Source organism: Littorina saxatilis, linkage group LG16 (genome assembly GCF_037325665.1).
Source record: "Littorina saxatilis isolate snail1 linkage group LG16, US_GU_Lsax_2.0, whole genome shotgun sequence".
In the NCBI taxonomy this organism is placed as follows: domain Eukaryota; kingdom Metazoa; phylum Mollusca; class Gastropoda; order Littorinimorpha; family Littorinidae; genus Littorina; species Littorina saxatilis.
Window position 1 is genome coordinate 8,017,025 of NC_090260.1, and position 22,989 is coordinate 8,040,013.

General features: G+C 47.8%; 1 protein-coding gene across 1 annotated transcript in view; it reads left to right on the forward strand.

Moving 5' to 3' along the window:
* LOC138949836 (transcription factor 12-like) overlaps positions 1–22,989 on the forward strand; it is a 136,985-nt gene that overhangs the window by 78,282 nt on the left and 35,714 nt on the right. Inside the window, exons 4-5 of the mRNA XM_070321615.1 lie at positions 14,483–14,526; positions 16,399–16,489. Coding sequence (XP_070177716.1) covers positions 14,483–14,526; positions 16,399–16,489 — 135 coding nt within the window. The remainder of the gene's footprint in view (positions 1–14,482; positions 14,527–16,398; positions 16,490–22,989) is intronic.

Sequence of the window (22,989 nt, forward strand, 5' to 3'; positions counted from 1 at the left end):
ACATGTATAGCAAGGCAACAGACACAACGAACAGCAAGTAACACATGTATAGCAAGGCAACAGACACAACGAACAGCAAGTAACACATGTATAGCAAGGCAACAGACACAACGAACAGCAAGTAACACATGTATAGCAAGCAAGGCAACAGACACAACGAACAGCAAGTAACACATGTATAGCAAGGCAACAGACACAACGAACAGCAAGTAACACATGTATAGCAAGCAAGGCAACAGACACAACGAACAGCAAGTAACACATGTATAGCAAGGCAACAGACACAACGAACAGCAAGTAACACATGTATAGCAAGGCAACAGACACAACGAACAGCAAGTAACACATGTATAGCAAGCAAGGCAACAGACTCAACGAACAGCAAGTAACACATGTATAGCAAGCAAGGCAACAGACACAACGAACAGCAAGTAACACATGTATAGCAAGGCAACAGGCACAACGAACAGCAAGTAACACATGTATAGCAAGGCAACAGACACAACGAACAGCAAGTAACACATGTATAGCAAGGCAACAGGCACAACGAACAGCAAGTAACACATGTATAGCAAGGCAACAGGCACAACGAACAGCAAGTAACACATGTATAGCAAGGCAACAGACTCAACGAACAGCAAGTAACACATGTATAGCAAGGCAACAGACACAACGAACAGCAAGTAACACATGTATAGCAAGGCAACAGGCACAACGAACAGCAAGTAACACATGTATAGCAAGCAAGGCAACAGACACAACGAACAGCAAGTAACACATGTATAGCAAGGCAACAGACACAACGAACAGCAAGTAACACATGTATAGCAAGGCAACAGACACAACGAACAGCAAGTAACACATGTATAGCAAGACAACAGACTCAACGAACAGCAAGTAACACATGTATAGCAAGCAAGGCAACAGGCACAACGAACAGCAAGTAACACATGTATAGCAAGGCAACAGACACAACGAACAGCAAGTAACACATGTATAGCAAGGCAACAGGCACAACGAACAGCAAGTAACACATGTATAGCAAGGCAACAGACACAACGAACAGCAAGTAACACATGTATAGCAAGGCAACAGGCACAACGAACAGCAAGTAACACATGTATAGCAAGGCAACAGGCACAACGAACAGCAAGTAACACATGTATAGCAAGCAAGGCAACAGACTCAACGAACAGCAAGTAACACATGTATAGCAAGGCAACAGACACAACGAACAGCAAGTAACACATGTATAGCAAGGCAACAGGCACAACGAACAGCAAGTAACACATGTATAGCAAGGCAACAGGCACAACGAACAGCAAGTAACACATGTATAGCAAGGCAACAGGCACAACGAACAGCAAGTAACACATGTATAGCAAGGCAACAGGCACAACGAACAGCAAGTAACACATGTATAGCAAGGCAACAGACTCAACGAACAGCAAGTAACACATGTATAGCAAGGCAACAGGCACAACGAACAGCAAGTAACACATGTATAGCAAGGCAACAGGCACAACGAACAGCAAGTAACACATGTATAGCAAGGCAACAGACACAACGAACAGCAAGTAACACATGTATAGCAAGGCAACAGGCACAACGAACAGCAAGTAACACATGTATAGCAAGGCAACAGGCACAACGAACAGCAAGTAACACATGTATAGCAAGGCAACAGACACAACGAACAGCAAGTAACACATGTATAGCAAGCAAGGCAACAGACACAACGAACAGCAAGTAACACATGTATAGCAAGCAAGGCAACAGACACAACGAACAGCAAGTAACACATGTATAGCAAGGCAACAGGCACAACGAACAGCAAGTAACACATGTATAGCAAGGCAACAGACACAACGAACAGCAAGTAACACATGTATAGCAAGGCAACAGACACAACGAACAGCAAGTAACACATGTATAGCAAGGCAACAGACACAACGAACAGCAAGTAACACATGTATAGCAAGGCAACAGACACAACGAACAGCAAGTAACACATGTATAGCAAGGCAACAGACACAACGAACAGCAAGTAACACATGTATAGCAAGGCAACAGACACAACGAACAGCAAGTAACACATGTATAGCAAGGCAACAGACACAACGAACAGCAAGTAACACATGTATAGCAAGGCAACAGACACAACGAACAGCAAGTAACACATGTATAGCAAGCAAGGCAACAGACTCAACGAACAGCAAGTAACACATGTATAGCAAGCAAGGCAACAGACACAACGAACAGCAAGTAACACATGTATAGCAAGGCAACAGGCACAACGAACAGCAAGTAACACATGTATAGCAAGGCAACAGACACAACGAACAGCAAGTAACACATGTATAGCAAGGCAACAGGCACAACGAACAGCAAGTAACACATGTATAGCAAGGCAACAGACACAACGAACAGCAAGTAACACATGTATAGCAAGGCAACAGACACAACGAACAGCAAGTAACACATGTATAGCAAGGCAACAGACACAACGAACAGCAAGTAACACATGTATAGCAAGGCAACAGGCACAACGAACAGCAAGTAACACATGTATAGCAAGGCAACAGACACAACGAACAGCAAGTAACACATGTATAGCAAGGCAACAGGCACAACGAACAGCAAGTAACACATGTATAGCAAGGCAACAGACACAACGAACAGCAAGTAACACATGTATAGCAAGGCAACAGACACAACGAACAGCAAGTAACACATGTATAGCAAGGCAACAGACACAACGAACAGCAAGTAACACATGTATAGCAAGGCAACAGACACAACGAACAGCAAGTAACACATGTATAGCAAGGCAACAGACACAACGAACAGCAAGTAACACATGTATAGCAAGGCAACAGGCACAACGAACAGCAAGTAACACATGTATAGCAAGGCAACAGACACAACGAACAGCAAGTAACACATGTATAGCAAGGCAACAGGCACAACGAACAGCAAGTAACACATGTATAGCAAGGCAACAGGCACAACGAACAGCAAGTAACACATGTATAGCAAGCAAGGCAACAGGCACAACGAACAGCAAGTAACACATGTATAGCAAGGCAACAGGCACAACGAACAGCAAGTAACACATGTATAGCAAGCAAGGCAACAGACACAACGAACAGCAAGTAACACATGTATAGCAAGGCAACAGACACAACGAACAGCAAGTAACACATGTATAGCAAGCAAGGCAACAGGCACAACGAACAGCAAGTAACACATGTATAGCAAGGCAACAGGCACAACGAACAGCAAGTAACACATGTATAGCAAGGCAACAGGCACAACGAACAGCAAGTAACACATGTATAGCAAGGCAACAGGCACAACGAACAGCAAGTAACACATGTATAGCAAGGCAACAGACACAACGAACAGCAAGTAACACATGTATAGCAAGGCAACAGGCACAACGAACAGCAAGTAACACATGTATAGCAAGGCAACAGGCACAACGAACAGCAAGTAACACATGTATAGCAAGGCAACAGACACAACGAACAGCAAGTAACACATGTATAGCAAGGCAACAGGCACAACGAACAGCAAGTAACACATGTATAGCAAGCAAGGCAACAGACACAACGAACAGCAAGTAACACATGTATAGCAAGGCAACAGACACAACGAACAGCAAGTAACACATGTATAGCAAGGCAACAGGCACAACGAACAGCAAGTAACACATGTATAGCAAGGCAACAGGCACAACGAACAGCAAGTAACACATGTATAGCAAGCAAGGCAACAGGCACAACGAACAGCAAGTAACACATGTATAGCAAGGCAACAGGCACAACGAACAGCAAGTAACACATGTATAGCAAGCAAGGCAACAGACACAACGAACAGCAAGTAACACATGTATAGCAAGGCAACAGGCACAACGAACAGCAAGTAACACATGTATAGCAAGGCAACAGACACAACGAACAGCAAGTAACACATGTATAGCAAGGCAACAGGCACAACGAACAGCAAGTAACACATGTATAGCAAGGCAACAGACACAACGAACAGCAAGTAACACATGTATAGCAAGGCAACAGACACAACGAACAGCAAGTAACACATGTATAGCAAGCAAGGCAACAGACACAACGAACAGCAAGTAACACATGTATAGCAAGGCAACAGACACAACGAACAGCAAGTAACACATGTATAGCAAGGCAACAGACACAACGAACAGCAAGTAACACATGTATAGCAAGGCAACAGACACAACGAACAGCAAGTAACACATGTATAGCAAGGCAACAGACACAACGAACAGCAAGTAACACATGTATAGCAAGCAAGGCAACAGACACAACGAACAGCAAGTAACACATGTATAGCAAGGCAACAGACACAACGAACAGCAAGTAACACATGTATAGCAAGGCAACAGGCACAACGAACAGCAAGTAACACATGTATAGCAAGGCAACAGACACAACGAACAGCAAGTAACACATGTATAGCAAGCAAGGCAACAGACTCAACGAACAGCAAGTAACACATGTATAGCAAGCAAGGCAACAGACACAACGAACAGCAAGTAACACATGTATAGCAAGGCAACAGGCACAACGAACAGCAAGTAACACATGTATAGCAAGGCAACAGACACAACGAACAGCAAGTAACACATGTATAGCAAGGCAACAGGCACAACGAACAGCAAGTAACACATGTATAGCAAGGCAACAGGCACAACGAACAGCAAGTAACACATGTATAGCAAGGCAACAGACACAACGAACAGCAAGTAACACATGTATAGCAAGGCAACAGACACAACGAACAGCAAGTAACACATGTATAGCAAGGCAACAGGCACAACGAACAGCAAGTAACACATGTATAGCAAGGCAACAGACACAACGAACAGCAAGTAACACATGTATAGCAAGGCAACAGACACAACGAACAGCAAGTAACACATGTATAGCAAGGCAACAGACACAACGAACAGCAAGTAACACATGTATAGCAAGGCAACAGACACAACGAACAGCAAGTAACACATGTATAGCAAGGCAACAGACACAACGAACAGCAAGTAACACATGTATAGCAAGCAAGGCAACAGACACAACGAACAGCAAGTAACACATGTATAGCAAGGCAACAGACACAACGAACAGCAAGTAACACATGTATAGCAAGCAAGGCAACAGGCACAACGAACAGCAAGTAACACATGTATAGCAAGCAAGGCAACAGGCACAACGAACAGCAAGTAACACATGTATAGCAAGCAAGGCAACAGGCACAACGAACAGCAAGTAACACATGTATAGCAAGGCAACAGGCACAACGAACAGCAAGTAACACATGTATAGCAAGCAAGGCAACAGGCACAACGAACAGCAAGTAACACATGTATAGCAAGCAAGGCAACAGGCACAACGAACAGCAAGTAACACATGTATAGCAAGGCAACAGACACAACGAACAGCAAGTAACACATGTATAGCAAGGCAACAGGCACAACGAACAGCAAGTAACACATGTATAGCAAGGCAACAGGCACAACGAACAGCAAGTAACACATGTATAGCAAGGCAACAGACACAACGAACAGCAAGTAACACATGTATAGCAAGGCAACAGATACACCAACGAACAGCAAGTAACACATGTATATCAAGGCAACAGATACAACAACGAACAGCAAGTAACACATGTATAGCAAGGCAACAGGCACAACGAACAGCAAGTAACACATGTATAGCAAGCAAGGCAACAGACACAACGAACAGCAAGTAACACATGTATAGCAAGGCAACAGACACAACGAACAGCAAGTAACACATGTATAGCAAGCAAGGCAACAGGCACAACGAACAGCAAGTAACACATGTATAGCAAGCAAGGCAACAGACACAACGAACAGCAAGTAACACATGTATAGCAAGGCAACAGGCACAACGAACAGCAAGTAACACATGTATAGCAAGGCAACAGACACAACGAACAGCAAGTAACACATGTATAGCAAGCAAGGCAACAGGCACAACGAACAGCAAGTAACACATGTATAGCAAGCAAGGCAACAGACACAACGAACAGCAAGTAACACATGTATAGCAAGGCAACAGGCACAACGAACAGCAAGTAACACATGTATAGCAAGCAAGGCAACAGGCACAACGAACAGCAAGTAACACATGTATAGCAAGGCAACAGGCACAACGAACAGCAAGTAACACATGTATAGCAAGGCAACAGGCACAACGAACAGCAAGTAACACATGTATAGCAAGCAAGGCAACAGGCACAACGAACAGCAAGTAACACATGTATAGCAAGCAAGGCAACAGGCACAACGAACAGCAAGTAACACATGTATAGCAAGCAAGGCAACAGGCACAACGAACAGCAAGTAACACATGTATAGCAAGGCAACAGGCACAACGAACAGCAAGTAACACATGTATAGCAAGGCAACAGGCACAACGAACAGCAAGTAACACATCTATAGCAAGGCAACAGACACAACGAACAGCAAGTAACACATGTATAGCAAGGCAACAGGCACAACGAACAGCAAGTAACACATCTATAGCAAGGCAACAGACACAACGAACAGCAAGTAACACATGTATAGCAAGCAAGGCAACAGGCACAACGAACAGCAAGTAACACATGTATAGCAAGCAAGGCAACAGGCACAACGAACAGCAAGTAACACATGTATAGCAAGCAAGGCAACAGGCACAACGAACAGCAAGTAACACATGTATAGCAAGGCAACAGACACAACGAACAGCAAGTAACACATGTATAGCAAGGCAACAGGCACAACGAACAGCAAGTAACACATGTATAGCAAGGCAACAGACTCAACGAACAGCAAGTAACACATGTATAGCAAGGCAACAGACACAACGAACAGCAAGTAACACATGTATAGCAAGGCAACAGATACACCAACGAACAGCAAGTAACACATGTATAGCAACCTAAGCAAGGCAACAGGCACAACGAACAGCAAGTAACACATGTATAGCAAGGCAACAGACACAACGAACAGCAAGTAACACATGTATAGCAAGCAAGGCAACAGGCACAACGAACAGCAAGTAACACATGTATAGCAAGCAAGGCAACAGACACAACGAACAGCAAGTAACACATGTATAGCAAGGCAACAGGCACAACGAACAGCAAGTAACACATGTATAGCAAGGCAACAGACACAACGAACAGCAAGTAACACATGTATAGCAAGGCAACAGGCACAACGAACAGCAAGTAACACATGTATAGCAAGGCAACAGACACAACGAACAGCAAGTAACACATGTATAGCAAGCAAGGCAACAGGCACAACGAACAGCAAGTAACACATGTATAGCAAGGCAACAGGCACAACGAACAGCAAGTAACACATGTATAGCAAGGCAACAGGCACAACGAACAGCAAGTAACACATGTATAGCAAGGCAACAGACACAACGAACAGCAAGTAACACATGTATAGCAAGGCAACAGGCACGGGCTGACTTGTAGACCGGCGGGGTGAGCGCCGCCTGATGTAATGACCGCAATGAAGACTCCATGAATAATTCGCCTTTCTTTTCTGCGCCCCCCGGCAGTCAGAGCGTGTGATTGTTGCAGCTGTTCCACTATTGATTGCCCCGCCCGCCCCTCTGTCGGCCAGTGTTTACTCACGTGTGTGTGTGTGTGCGTGCGTTTGTTAGTGTGTGTGTGTGTATGTGCGCGCGCTTGTGTGTGTCACTGTGTGTGTGTGTGTGTGTGTGTGTGTGTGTGTGTGTGTGTGTGTGTGTGTGTGTGCGCGTGCGTACGTATGTATGTAGGTCTAGCCATAGCTCCCTGTGGAATAGGGGGAGGGTGCCTATCTGTGTTAAGGGGGGGGGGGGGGGGGGTACTATTGGGACTGGGTGTCCGAGTGGTAACGCACTTGCGCTCGGAAGCGAGAGGTTGCGAGTTCGACCCTGGGTCAGGGCGTTAGCAATTTGTGCACGTTAAAGATCCCACGATTGACAAAAGGGTCTTTCCTGGCAAAATTGTATAGGCATAGATAAAAATGTCCACCAAAATACCCGTGTGACTTGGAATAATAGGCCGTGAAAAGTAGGATATGCGCCGAAATGGCTGCGATCTGCTGGCCGATGTGAATGCGTGATGTATTGTGTAAAAAAAAAAAATCCATCTCACACGGCATAAATAAATCCCTGCGCCTCGAATATGTGCGCAATATAAATTGAAAAAAAAAAAAAAAAAATCCTGCGCTTGGAACTGTACCCACGGAATATACGCGCGATATAAGCCTCATATTGATTGATTGATTGATATTATCCCAGAGCCGCCCACGTCGTCTTCAAAGCTTTGACGTCAAATAAACGTTTTCCGAAAATAACTCTTGTCACGATTTTCCAGCGTTGTGGAAGAGTTGCGCCCCGCTTTAGGGTGACAAACAGTAACACGTTGTGGACTAGTTGCGCCCCGCTTTAGGGTGACAAACAGTAACACGTTGTGGACTAGTTGCGCCCCGCTTTAGGGTGACAAACAGTAACACGTTGTGGACTAGTTGCGCCCCGCTTTAGGGTGACAAACAGTAACACGTTGTGGACTAGTTGCGCCCCGCTTTAGGGTGACAAACAGTAGCACGTTGTGGACTAGTCAAAACCACGATCGCAGCGAATACCTGACTCCGATGTGCATGTCATGCAGTGTCCGCTCGATATGATCCAATTTCTTTCGTTAATATACACATCGGATTTTGCGATTTGTTTCGGCAATGATCGCTTGCACCGAGTGATAGCCCACAACGTGTTTTGCCTGAAGTCACGTGAGGTTCGCTTGAGGTCACGGGAGTTTGGAAAACACGAACGCTTAAAGGAACAGTAAGCCTCCCGTAAACCATCACAGAGCTCCCCGAGCGTCTACATACAGTACAAGCATACTTCCATTTAAACGCTCACCGAACGGGAACATCCTGGCTGCTTTCTGTCGAGCGTGAGAAATTTTCAAAGAATTTATTTTCGTGGACTTGGCCCTTTACAACAATGGCGCCTCGTTTTGGTGCTGGACGGCTGTTGTGAATATCCCGGAAATCACGCCCGGACAGTAAGCCTCCCGTAAACCATCACAGATACTGTCAGGCTTTTACACACAGTACAAACACCCTTCCATTTGAACGCTCACCAAACGGGAACATCCTAGGTGCCCTACGTAAAGAGCGAGCAATTTTTAAAGAATTAATTTTGCAGATTGTCTCGAACACTTTTTGGACCCATCCTGAACTCAGGTCAAAAATGAGTTACTTCCCTTAAACTGGCGATAGCCGTGGATCGATGATTATCAGAATGTTTTTGGACCGTGGTGCGTTTTTGCGCTAGACCTAACTTTTAAAATCTAAATAATAAATTGGCAGCTTGTTACACAAACATTCTTTAATCATAAAAGAATTCTTTTTTCATCAAGACAAGATCAGTGCAATTCGAAGTTGTGAAAGTTTGAAAAAAGAAAAGCCCGGAAGCAGGGTCACGCAAGGGTCGTAGCAGACGACGGTTTATGCGGCATATCGCCGTTCCTCTCAACAGTTAAAAGCCATCGCTAGAGTTCTTGTGAACCACAGCCGTTTGTTTCGTGCATAAAAACGTGCTATTGTAGATAAGCTCACATCGAGTCGCATTCAAATGACTAACTGATGACTACATTGTGAAAAAGGGAAACTGGATCACACGGGTTCACGATGGCTCAGGGGTAAGATAAACCACGCAAAAATAAATTCTTTGAAAATTGTTCGCTCTTTACGGATGGCACCTAGGATAGGATGTTCTCAATCGGTGAGTGTTTAAATGAAAGGGTGTTTGTACTGTGTGTAAAAGCCTGACCGTATCTGTGATGGTTTACGGGAGGCTTACTGTGCCTTTAACTATTGTGATCACTGCATGCCATCACTAGTGAATCGTGGCTCCGATGTGCAGCTTTGTGAAAGAAAAAGGTATGATGTGGAACGGACACTGGAGTCAGTGACTGGCTGGATGGTGGCTTTAACACCACGTGTTATTGTTTGTCACCACACAGCGGGGCGCAACTCTTCAACGACGATTAGAAACCCCTATAGAGTTGTTCCCTACATCGTCTATTTACAAAAGTACGTTCTTTCTCTTTTACTCTCTCTCTCTCTCTCTCTGTCTCTCTCTGTCTCTCTCTCTCTCTCTGTCTCTCTCTGTCTCTCTCTCTCTGTCTCTCTCTCTCTCTCTCTCTCTCTCTCTCTCTCTCTCTCTCCTCCCCTATTCCCCCTCTCTCTCTCTCTGTGATCGAGAATGAGGTCGGACCAGGACGGTACCATACAACTCTGTGACAGGGCCAGCGCCTGACTAACATGTGCCGCTGACAGCTTCCTCCCCCCCTCTCTCTCTCTACTCCACCCCCCCTCTCTCTCTCTACTCCACCCCCCTCTCTCTGTCTACTCCACCCCCCTCTCTCTCTCTCTACTCCACCCCCTCTCTCTCTCTACTCCACCCCCCCTCTCTCTCTCTCTCTACTCCACCCCCCCTCTCTCTCTCTACTCCACCCCCCCTCTCTCTCTCTACTCCACCCCCCCTCTCTCTCTCTACTCCACCCCCCCTCTCTCTCTACTCCACCCCCCCTCTCTCTCTCTACTCCACCCCCCCTCTCTCTCTCTACTCCACCCCCCCTCTCTCTCTACTCCACCCACCCCCCTCCCCCCACTCCACCCCCCCCTACTCCACCCCCTCTCTCTCTACTCCCCCCCCCCTCCCCCCACTCCACCCCCCCCCCTACTCCACCCCCCCCCCTACTCCACCCCCTCTCTCTCTACTCCACCCCCCTCCCCCCACTCCACCCCCTCCCCCCACTCCACCCCCCCCCCACCACTCCACCCCCTCTCTCTCTACTCCACCCCCCTCTCTCTCTACTCCACCCCCCCACTCCACCCCCCCTCTCTCTCTACTCCACCGCCCCACTCCACCCCCCTCTCTCTCTACTCCACCCCCCCACTCCACCCCCCTCTCTCTACTCCACCCCCCCCCCCCCACTCCACCTCCAGATGTAGTTGTAGGGACAATGTTTAACGGTGTACACAGACACGATCATGATTTCGCTGTGATAGAAACTGTATGTTTAACGGTGTACACGATCACGATTTCGCTGTGATAGAAACTGTATGTTTAACGGTGTACACAGACACGATCACGATTTCGCAGGGAAAAGAAAATAACTGCATCGGTCTCGAATAGCAGCTAGCATCTGCTGAAGAGACATTAAACCCCAAAAACCAACCAACCAACCATCACGATTTCGCTGTGGTAGAAACTGTATGTTTAACGGTGTACACAGACACGATCACGATTTCGCTGTGATAGAAACTGTATGTTTAACGGTGTACACAGACACGATCACGATTTCGCTGTGATAGAAACTGTATGTTTAACGGTGTACACGATCACGATTTCGCTGTGATAGAAACTGTATGTTTAACGGTGTACACGATCATGATTTCGCTGTGATAGAAACTGTATGTTTAACGGTGTACACAGACACGATCATGATTTCGCTGTGACAGAAACTGTATGTTTAACGGTGTACACGATCATGATTTCGCTGTGATAGAAACTGTATGTTTAACGGTGTACACGATCATGATTTCGCTGTGACAGAAACTGTATGTTTAACGGTGTACACAGACACGATCATGATTTCGCTGTGATAGAAACTGTATGTTTAACGGTGTACACAGACACGATCATGATTTCGCTGTGATAGAAACTGTATGTTTAACGGTGTACACAGACACGATCATGATTTCGCTGTGACAGAAACTGTATGTTTAACGGTGTACACAGACACGATCATGATTTCGCTGTGACAGAAACTGTATGTTTAACGGTGTACACAGACACGATCATGATTTCGCTGTGACAGAAACTGTATGTTTAACGGTGTACATAGTTGTTCGTTCACTTCCGTCAAAAAGTAGATCTCTCCACAATGGCTGCTCCCGTGTTTAGGTTTGCTATGAATGACGTCTCGGTATATGTGAATGACGTCACAGTCATCGTCACAGTCTGTATCTTTTGAAGCATCGCATTCTTCATGACGTCTGTCTGTGTCTGCATCCGCGAAATGATTGTTCTTTTTGGGGTCTTTGTCATCTATGTTCAGAACTCTGTCCTTCTAGTTTCAGACAAACAGGCCTCCTGAGCGAGCCACTTTCCAAGGGCAGCTAAACTCGCGTATGGAAACAGTACTGTCGTCTGGGATGCCGTTTTCAGTATTCTCAGCGTTGAAGAATTTGTAAAGAGAAGAAACGACAACAGCAGGAGAAATAAAAGTCGTGTGTGCATAAAAATAAAGAGAATAATAAATAATAATAAAAAAAATTTTGGGGGGCTTTTGGAGGGACGATTTCGAGTTTGAATCCGTTCTTGCACAATCATGCTCCAAAGCGTGTAACATACAATCTTGCACACGTTTGCTTTAGTAGTGGCAAAGAAGGAAAGCGTGTGACATCAATTGATATCGCGCAGGAAGTTCCTAGTGAATTTGATATCGTGCAGGAAGTAGTTTTCCAATTGTAATTTTGAAGAAAAAAATCTCACCTGAAGGAAACACAAGTCTCCCATTATTTTAAAGCGCAAATTTATAAAAGAAAAGTAATTGCATCAGAAAGTTTAAGCTGTGTAATGAATAAATACACACTTTTTCCACCTACCTCTAACAGAGAAGTAGTGGAATGGTATGTTTTAATCTTACCGAGGGAGGCGACTGGAACAGCTGTAAACAAACTGAACTTTGGAGCAAGAAGCGAGTTCTCTTGCAGGGTATCAGCGCTTATCACTCACGTAAAGGCTGGAAATGAGCAGCCGATTTAAACTTTTTGCTCCAGCATGAATCACTGTCCCATCCCTCTTTGTCGTAGCCATGCAAAATCCAAACAAAAACCTCAACAGCTTCAAAACAGTCACGAAGGCTATCGGAAGACGCCATCTTTGAAAGTTGTCTTGGAATATTGTGTCGTCTGCTGTTGGCGAGTCGACAAAATTATCAACACTGCAGTCCGTCGATAACGACGAAGAACTGGAAGCTGTCTTTGACTACACAGAAAATAAGCCAGAGGACTTCACTGATACAGTCCGGGGCACTTCAGTTCCTGCCATCGTTTAGAATTGCCAAATCAAAGCCTTTGAAGTCTAAAAGTCTGCAAGTAACCGTCAAGACTGTTCCGTGTTCCACCACTGAAGTCTAAAAGTCTGCAAGTACCCGTCAAGACTGTTCCGTGTTCCACCACTGAAGTCTAAAAGTCTGCAAGTACCCGTCAAGACTGTTCCGTGTTCCACCACTGAAGTCTAAAAGTCTGCAAGTAACCGTCAAGGCTGTTCCGTGTTCCACCACTGAAGTCTAAAAGTCTGCAAGTAACCGTCAAGGCTGTTCCGTGTTCCACCACTGAAGTCTAAAAGTCTGCCAGTAACCGTCAAGGCTGTTCCGTGTTCCACCACTGAAGTCTAAAAGTCTGCAAGTAACCGTCAAGACTGTTCCGTGTTCCACCACTGAACCTTTTTTGTTTGATGTGTTTACACAATATTTTTCTTTTGTTTGTTGTTTTTAGATGCCTTATGGAAAACGAAAGAGTACTTGAAAAATGAAAGTTATTGCAGCAAAGTTGCGAAAGCAGGAAAAGACAATCCAACATTTCCAACATGACAGTAGCCTCCCTTGCCCTGACCGATTTCTTAGACTTAATGGGTTCTTCTTCCGAAATGGAATACGATAAAATCGTTATCGTTAGATTTGACTGCGATATCCAGATTTATCAGTGCCAATGTCTCGAAAGGCTGAATCATATCAGATCGAGGCTCTCGGCTCACGCCTCGATCTGATATGATTTCAGCTTTCTCGACATTGGCACTGATAAATCTGGATATCGCAGTCAAATCTAACGATAACTACTATGCATGTGTCACAGATGACGATAACGACAATGTATGTGTCACAGATGAACGATAACGACGATGTTGTGTCACAGGTGACGATAACGACGATTTTGTGTCACAGATGACGATAACAACGATGTATGTGTCACATATGACGATATTGACGATTTTGTGTCACAGGTGACGATAACGACGATTTTGTGTCACAGATGACGATAATGACGATGTTTGTATCACGGATGACGATAATGACGATGTTTGTGTCAGAGTTGACGATAGATAACGATGTTAGCCATGTGTTGCGTGATGTCAAATGATAACATGTTAACCATGTATTTTGTGATGTCACAGATGACGATAATGACGGTGTTTGTGTCACAGATGACGATCTTTGTGTATAAGGAGACGATAATGTTATTTTCATAAATGACGATGTTAAAGTGTTGTGTTGTGTGATGTCACAGGTGACGATAAATACGATGTTTGTGTCACAGATGACGATATAAACAATATTATATGTTTTTTTGTTACAGGAGTGAATAACGGTGAAGCGTGGAATAACGGACAGCCAGGCAGGGTGAGTAGACAGTCTACACTTTGTAGTTACCTGTACAGCACCTCCACACCTTCTAGTTACCTGTGTTACACCTGTACAATCCACACCTCCGTACCTTCTAGTTACCAGTGTTACACCTGTACAATCCACACCTCCTCACCTTCTAGTTACCTGTGTTACACCTGTACAATCCACACCTCCACACCTTCTAGTTACCGGTGTTACACCTGTACAATCCACACCTCCACACCTTCTAGTTACCCGTGTTACACCTGTACAATCCACACCTTCTAGTTACCTGTGTTACACCTGTACAATCCACACCTCCACACCTTCTAGTTACCTGTGTTACACCTGTACAATCCACACCTCCACACCTTCTAGTTACCAGTGTTACACCTGTACAATCCACACCTCCACACCTTCTAGTTACCAGTGTTACACCTGTACAATCCACACCTCCACACCTTCTAGTTACCAGTGTTACACCTGTACAATCCACACCTCCACACCTTCTAGTTACCTGTGTTACACCTGTACAATCCACCAGGAATGGGAATTGTCCGCCGACAGGCAAATTTCCGCCGAATTATTTTTTTGTTCCGCCGAAAAAGCAAAAGTGTCCGCCGAAAAAATAAATGGGGGAGGCAAAAATGGTTCTAAAAACTGAATTTAATGGCAAACTTGGAGCTTAGAAGACACCAAATTGCACCATTTGGGTTCTTTGGAGAAATTTGTTTTCGGGGGGGGGGGGGGGGGGGCATGCCCCCGAACCCCCCTAGCAGGGCTAACGCGCCGTCGACTTTGCCATTACTTACAAATGTTCAGCCTTTTTTCCTTTTTTTCAATTCCCATGCCTGATCCACACCTTGTAGGTTGTTGTGGACTGTTCAACACCTCAAAGGGAAAACGCATTTTGTTTGCCAAAAATGTCAACTGTACCGACCGTTCATTGGCCTAGTGGTAAGGCGTCCGCGGAGGTCGTGGGTTCGAACCCCGGCCGGGTCATACCTAAGACTTTAATATTGGCAATCTAGTGGCTGCTCCGCCTGGCGTCTGGCATTATGAGGTTAGTGCTAGGACTGGTTGGTCCGGTGTCAGAATAATGTGACTGGGTGAGACATGAAGCCTGTGCTGCGACTTCTGTCTTGTGTGTGGCGCACGTTATATGTCAAAGCAGCACCGCCCTGATATGGCCCTTCGTGGTTGGCTAGCCTGGGCGTTAAGCAAACAAACAAACAAACAAACCGACCGTTCAGACAATACTACAAACACAACCATTCAGATCAGACAATACTACAAACACGACCATTCAGATCAGACAATACTACAAACACAACCATTCAGATCAGACAATACTACAAACACAACCATTTGTATTTCTCCGCTTTGTAGCTATTTTGTTTTCTTCCGAATACAAATGTTTGGCATTGAAACCTGTATGAAAAGAGATATAATTTCGTCTCATTTGACATTGATTGACAGCTTGGCAGATAGGCAGTCTGGCCCGGTGCACAGGGTAAAGGGAGCGTGTGAACAGTGAGATGAGGATGGACGTGATAATTATGTGCAGCGTGTTGATCGACTGGGGGGGTGGGGGTGGGGGGTGGGGGGTTGTGTCATGCAGTGACAGTGACAGGGGTGGGGGGGGGGGGGTAGACACAACACCACCAACACATGACTCACTCATACCTACACCCTCCCTCTATCTTGCATTGGCTGTGTGTGTGTGTGTGTGTGTGTGTGTGTGTGTGTGTGTACGTACAGACTGACTGACTAACAGGTGGGTGGCGTCAACAGGGGCACGAGTCTATAGACTATTGTGTGTGTGTGTGTGTGTGTGTGTGTACGTGTGTACGTACAGACTGACCAACAAGTGTGTGACGTCAACAGGTGTACGAGGGACAGTATAACGGCACGAGTGGCGGGGAGTCTATAGAACATTTCCTGGGGACGCCGCCCGAAGCCATGCCGGGCCTCATGAGTGAGTATTGGTATTGTCTCTCTTCTCTCTTTTCATTTCTCTGGCTGGCTGTCTGTCTGTCTGTCTGTCTGTCTTTACGTCTGTCTCTTCGTCTCTTTTCATTTCTCTGTCTGTACATCTGTCTGACTGTCTGTCTGTCTGTCTGTACATCTGTCTGTCTGTACATCTGTCTGTCTGTACATCTGTCTGTCTGTACATCTGTCTGTCTGTACATCTGTCTGTCTGTACATCTGTCTGTCTGTCTGTCTGTCTGTACATCTGTCTGACTGTCTGTACATCTGTCTGTCTGTCTGTCTGTACATCTGTCTGACTGTCTGTACATCTGTCTGTCTGACTCAGACTGTACATCTGGTTTTCTGTCTGTCAGCTTGTCCGTCTCTGCCACTCGGTTTGTGGTGTGTGTGCGTGTTACCTCCCGTTGCTGCACTCCCACCGCCCCCACCACCACCCACCCCCAACCCCCCTCCTCATCCTGTTGGCGGCCGGGACCGGATCCACCTCGCCCCATTTCCCTCTCTGGGTGAGGTTGCGAACCAGCCTGCTGGTCGGTCTGGCTGGCTGGCTGATTTGCTGACTGGTTGGCTGGCTGGTAGGTTGATTGTCTTGCTGACTTGTTGGCTGTCTGTCTTGTTGGCTGGCTGTGGCTGGCTGGCTGTGACTGGCTGTCTGGCTTGCTGTGTGTGGCTGGCTGGCTGTGACTGGCTGTGACTGGCTGGCTCTGGCTAGCTGACTGGCTGTGTGTGGCTGGCTGTGACTGGCTGGCTGGCTTGGTGTCTGGCTGGCTGTGACTGGGTGTCTGGCTGGCTGTGTGTGGCTGGCTGTGACTGGCTGTCTGGCTGGCTGTGACTGGCTGTCTGGCTGATTGTTTGGCTGTCTGGCTGTGACTGGGGGTCTCATTGTTTGGCTGACTGTCTGGCTGTCTGGCTGCCCAATCCATATATATATATAAATATATACAGACATAGACACAAAGACAGACCTAAAGAAAGGACGTAAGTGTTCAGCGAAGGGGAAGGGAAGTAACTGTAGATCTTCCACGCCTTGTTGACATGGGTTACGGGTCTTGACGAGGGGAAGGTATTCATTGACTGAACGGGTGTGTGACAATAATACATTAAAAAAAGTGTTTCTGGTTAGACAAGATTTTATTTTGGAGACAAGTTGCACCCAGTTCCCATCTGTTCAAGTTCATTTCTGTGTGTGTGTGTGGGTGTGTCTTTTTCTGTGCACTTGTTACGCGGTAGAATTTTGAATGGCAATGGAAGTGGCGGAAAAAAGGAGATTATTTCGGGCAGTGTCCAATTGTGTTTCCTTTGTTCCCTTGCGACCTGTGGTGAGCTTGGGGACAGGTGATGGGCTGTCCTTGTGTCGGCCTCTCTGTCTCACTGGTGATGGGCTGTCCTTGTGTCGGTCTCTCTGTCTCACTGGTGATGGGCTGTCATTGTGTCGGTCTCTCTGTCTCTCTGTCTCTCTGTCTCACTGGTGATGGGCTGTCCTTGTGTCGGTCTCTCTGTCTCACTGGTGATGGGCTGTCCTTGTGTCGGTCTCACTGTCTCTCTGTCTCACTGGTGATGGGCTGTCATTGTGTCAGTCTCTCTGTCTCACTGGTGATGGGCTGTCATTGTGTCGGTCTCTCTGTCTCACTGGTGATGGGCTGTCATTGTGTTGGTCTCTCTGTTTCACTGGTGATGGGCTGTCCTTGTGTCGGTCTCTCTGTCTCACTGGTGATGGGCTGTCCTTGTGTCGGTCTCTCTGTCTCACTGGTGATGGGCTGTCCTTGTGTCGGTCTCACTGTCTCTCTGTCTCTCTGTCTCACTGTCTCTCTGTCTCACTGGTGATGGGCTGTCCTTGTGTCGGTCTCACTGTCTCACTGGTGATGGGCTGTCCTTGTGTCGGTCTCTCTGTCTCACTGTCTCTCCGTCTCACTGGTGATGGGCTGTCATTGTGTCGGTCTCTCTGTCTTACTGTCTCTCTGTCTCACTGGTGATGGGCTGTCATTGTGTCGGTCTCTCTGTCTCACTGGTGATGGGCTGTCATTGTGTCGGTCTCTCTGTCTCACTGGTGATGGGCTGTCATTGTGTCGGTCTCTCTGTCTTACTGTCTCTCTGTCTCACTGGTGATGGGCTGTCATTGTGTCGGTCTCTCTGTCTCACTGGTGATGGGCTGTCATTGTGTCGGTCTCTCTGTCTCTCTGGTGATGGGCTGTCCTTGTGTCGGTCTCTCTGTCTCACTGGTGATGGGCTGTTCTTGTGTCGGCCTCTCTGTCTCACTGTCTCTCTGTCTCACTGGTGATGGGCTGTCATTGTGTCGGTCTCTCTGTCTTACTGTCTCTCTGTCTCACTGGTGATGGGCTGTCCTTGTGTCGGTCTCTCTGTCTCACTGGTGATGGGCTGTCCTTGTGTCGGTCTCTCTGTCTCACTGGTGATGGGCTGTCCTTGTGTCGGTCTCACTGTCTCTCTGGTGATGGGCTGTCCTTGTGTCGGTCTCACTGTCTCTCTGTCTCTCTGTCTCACTGGTGATGGGCTGTCATTGTGTCGGTCTCTCTGTCTTACTGTCTCTCTGTCTCACTGGTGATGGGCTGTCATTGTGTCGGTCTCTCTGTCTCACTGGTGATGGGCTGTCATTGTGTCGGTCTCTCTGTCTCACTGGTGATGGGCTGTCATTGTGTCGGTCTCTCTGTCTTACTGTCTCTCTGTCTCACTGGTGATGGGCTGTCATTGTGTCGGTCTCTCTGTCTCACTGGTGATGGGCTGTCATTGTGTCGGTCTCTCTGTCTCTCTGGTGATGGGCTGTCCTTGTGTCGGTCTCTCTGTCTCACTGGTGATGGGCTGTTCTTGTGTCGGCCTCTCTGTCTCACTGTCTCTCTGTCTCACTGGTGATGGGCTGTCATTGTGTCGGTCTCTCTGTCTTACTGTCTCTCTGTCTCACTGGTGATGGGCTGTCATTGTGTCGGTCTCTCTGTCTCACTGGTGATGGGCTGTCATTGTGTCGGTCTCTCTGTCTCTCTGGTGATGGGCTGTCCTTGTGTCGGTCTCACTGTCTCACTGGTGATGGGCTGTCCTTGTGTCGGTCTCTCTGTCTCACTGGTGATGGGCTGTCCTTGTGTTGGTCTCTCTGTCTCACTGGTGATGGGCTGTCCTTGTGTCGGTCTCTCTGTCTCACTGGTGATGGGCTGTCATTGTGTCGGTCTCTCTGTCTCTCTGTCTCACTGGTGATGGGCTGTCATTGTGTCGGTCTCTCTGTCTCTCTGTCTCACTGGTGATGGGCTGTCCTTGTGTCGGTGTCTCACTGTCTCTCTGTCTCACTGGTGATGGGCTGTCCTTGTGTCAGTCTCTCTGTCTCACTGGTGATGGGCTGTCCTTGTGTCGGTCTCTCTGTCTCACTGTCTCTCTGTCTCACTGGTGATGGGCTGTCCTTGTGTCAGTCTCTCTGTCTCACTGGTGATGGGCTGTCCTTGTGTCGGTCTCACTGTCTCTCTGTCTCTCTGTCTCACTGGTGATGGGCTGTCCTTGTGTCGGTCTCTCTGTCTCTCTGGTGATGGGCTGTCATTGTGTCGGTCTCACTGTCTCTCTGTCTCTCTGTCTCACTGGTGATGGGCTGTCCTTGTGTCGGTCTCTCTGTCTCTCTGGTGATGGGCTGTCATTGTGTCGGTCTCTCTGTCTCACTGGTGATGGGCTGTCATTGTGTCGGTCTCTCTGTCTCACTGGTGATGGGCTGTCATTGTGTCGGTCTCTCTGTCTCACTGGTGATGGGCTGTCATTGTGTCGGTCTCTCTGTCTCTCTGTCTCACTGTCTCTCTGGTGATGGGCTGTCCTTGTGTCGGTCTCACTGTCTCTCTGTCTCTCTGTCTCACTGGTGATGGGCTGTCCTTGTGTCGGTCTCACTGTCTCACTGGTGATGGGCTGTCCTTGTGTCGGTCTCTCTGTCTCTCTGTCTCTCTGTCTCACTGGTGATGGGCTGTCCTTGTGTCGGTCTCACTGTCTCACTGGTGATGGGCTGTCCTTGTGTCGGTCTCACTGTCTCTCTGTCTCACTGGTGATGGGCTGTCATTGTGTCGGTCTCACTGTCTCTCTGTCTCACTGGTGATGGGCTGTCCTTGTGTCGGTCTCACTGTCTCACTGGTGATGGGCTGTCCTTGTGTAGGTCTCACTGTCTCTCTGTCTCTCTGTCTCACTGGTGATGGGCTGTCCTTGTGTCGGTCTCTCTGTCTCACTGGTGATGGGCTGTCCTTGTGTCGGTCTCACTGTCTCTCTGTCTCACTGGTGATGGGCTGTCATTGTGTCGGTCTCTCTGTCTCACTGTCTCTCTGTCTCACTGGTGATGGGCTGTCATTGTGTCGGTCTCACTGTCTCACTGGTGATGGGCTGTCCTTGTGTCGGTCTCACTGTCTCTCTGTCTCACTGGTGATGGGCTGTCATTGTGTCGGTCTCACTGTCTCTCTGTCTCTCTGTCTCACTGGTGATGGGCTGTCCTTGTGTCGGTCTCACTGTCTCTCTGTCTCTCTGTCTCTCTGGTGATGGGCTGTCATTGTGTCGGTCTCTCTGTCTCACTGGTGATGGGCTGTCCTTGTGTCGGTCTCACTGTCTCTCTGTCTCTCTGTCTCACTGGTGATGGGCTGTCCTTGTGTCGGTCTCTCTGTCTCTCTGGTGATGGGCTGTCATTGTGTCGGTCTCACTGTCTCTCTGTCTCTCTGTCTCACTGGTGATGGGCTGTCCTTGTGTCGGTCTCTCTGTCTCTCTGGTGATGGGCTGTCATTGTGTCGGTCTCTCTGTCTCACTGGTGATGGGCTGTCATTGTGTCGGTCTCTCTGTCTCACTGGTGATGGGCTGTCATTGTGTCGGTCTCACTGTCTCACTGGTGATGGGCTGTCATTGTGTCGGTCTCTCTGTCTCACTGGTGATGGGCTGTCATTGTGTCGGTCTCTCTGTCTCACTGGTGATGGGCTGTCATTGTGTCGGTCTCTCTGTCTCACTGGTGATGGGCTGTCATTGTGTCGGTCTCTCTGTCTCACTGGTGATGGGCTGTCATTGTGTCGGTCTCTCTGTCTCACTGGTGATGGGCTGTCCTTGTGTCGGTCTCTCTGTCTCACTGGTGATGGGCTGTCATTGTGTTGGTCTCTCTGTTTCACTGGTGATGGGCTGTCATTGTGTCAGTCTCTCTGTCTCACTGTCTCTCTGTCTCACTGGTGATGGGCTGTCATTGTGTCAGTCTCTCTGTCTCACTGTCTCTCTGTCTCACTGGTGATGGGCTGTCCTTGTGTCGGTCTCTCTGTCTAACTGGTGATGGGCTTTCATTGTGTGGGTCTCTCTGTCTCACTGGTGATGGGCTGTCCTTGTGTCGGTCTCTCTGTCTCTCTGTCTCACTGGTGATGGGCTGTCCTTGTGTCGGTCTCTCTGTCTCACTGGTGATGGGCTGTCCTTGTGTCGGTCTCTCTGTCTCACTGGTGATGGGCTGTCATTGTGTCGGTCTCTCTGTCTCACTGGTGATGGGCTGTCATTGTGTCGGTCTCTCTGTCTCACAGGTGATGGGCTGTCATTGTGTCGGTCTCTCTGTCTCACTGGTGATGGGCTGTCCTTGTGTCGGTCTCTCTGTCTCACTGGTGATGGGCTGTCTTTGTGTCAGTCTCTCTGTCTCACTGGTGATGGGCTGTCATTGTGTCGGTCTCTCTGTCTCACTGGTGATGGGCTGTCCTTGTGTCGGTCTCTCTGTCTCACTGGTGATGGGCTGTCCTTGTGTCGGTCTCTCTGTCTCACTGGTGATGGGCTGTCTTTGTGTCGGTCTCTCTGTCTCACTGGTGATGGGCTGTCCTTGTGTCGGTCTCTCTGTCTCACTGGTGATGGGCTGTCATTGTGTCGGTCTCTCTGTCTCTCTGTCTCACTGGTGATGGGCTGTCCTTGTGTCGGTCTCTCTGTCTCACTGGTGATGGGCTGTCCTTGTGTCGGTCTCTCTGTCTCACTGGTGATGGGCTGTCTTTGTGTCGGTCTCTCTGTCTCACTGGTGATGGGCTGTCCTTGTGTCGGTCTCTCTGTCTCACTGGTGATGGGCTGTCATTGTGTCGGTCTCTCTGTCTCTCTGTCTCTCTGTCTCACTGGTGATGGGCTGTCCTTGTGTCGGTCTCACTGTCTCTCTGTCTCTCTGCCTCACTGGTGATGGGCTGTCATTGTGTCGGTCTCTCTGTCTCACTGGTGATGGGCTGTCCTTGTGTCGGTCTCACTGTCTCTCTGTCTCTCTGCCTCACTGGTGATGGGCTGTCCTTGTGTCGGTCTCTCTGTCTCACTGGTGATGGGCTGTCTTTGTGTCGGTCTCTCTGTCTCACTGGTGATGGGCTGTCCTTGTGTCGGTCTCTCTGTCTCACTGGTGATGGGCTGTCATTGTGTCGGTCTCACTGTCTCTCTGTCTCTCTGTCTCACTGGTGATGGGCTGTCCTTGTGTCGGTCTCACTGTCTCTCTGTCTCTCTGTCTCTCTGGTGATGGGCTGTCATTGTGTCTGTCTCTCTGTC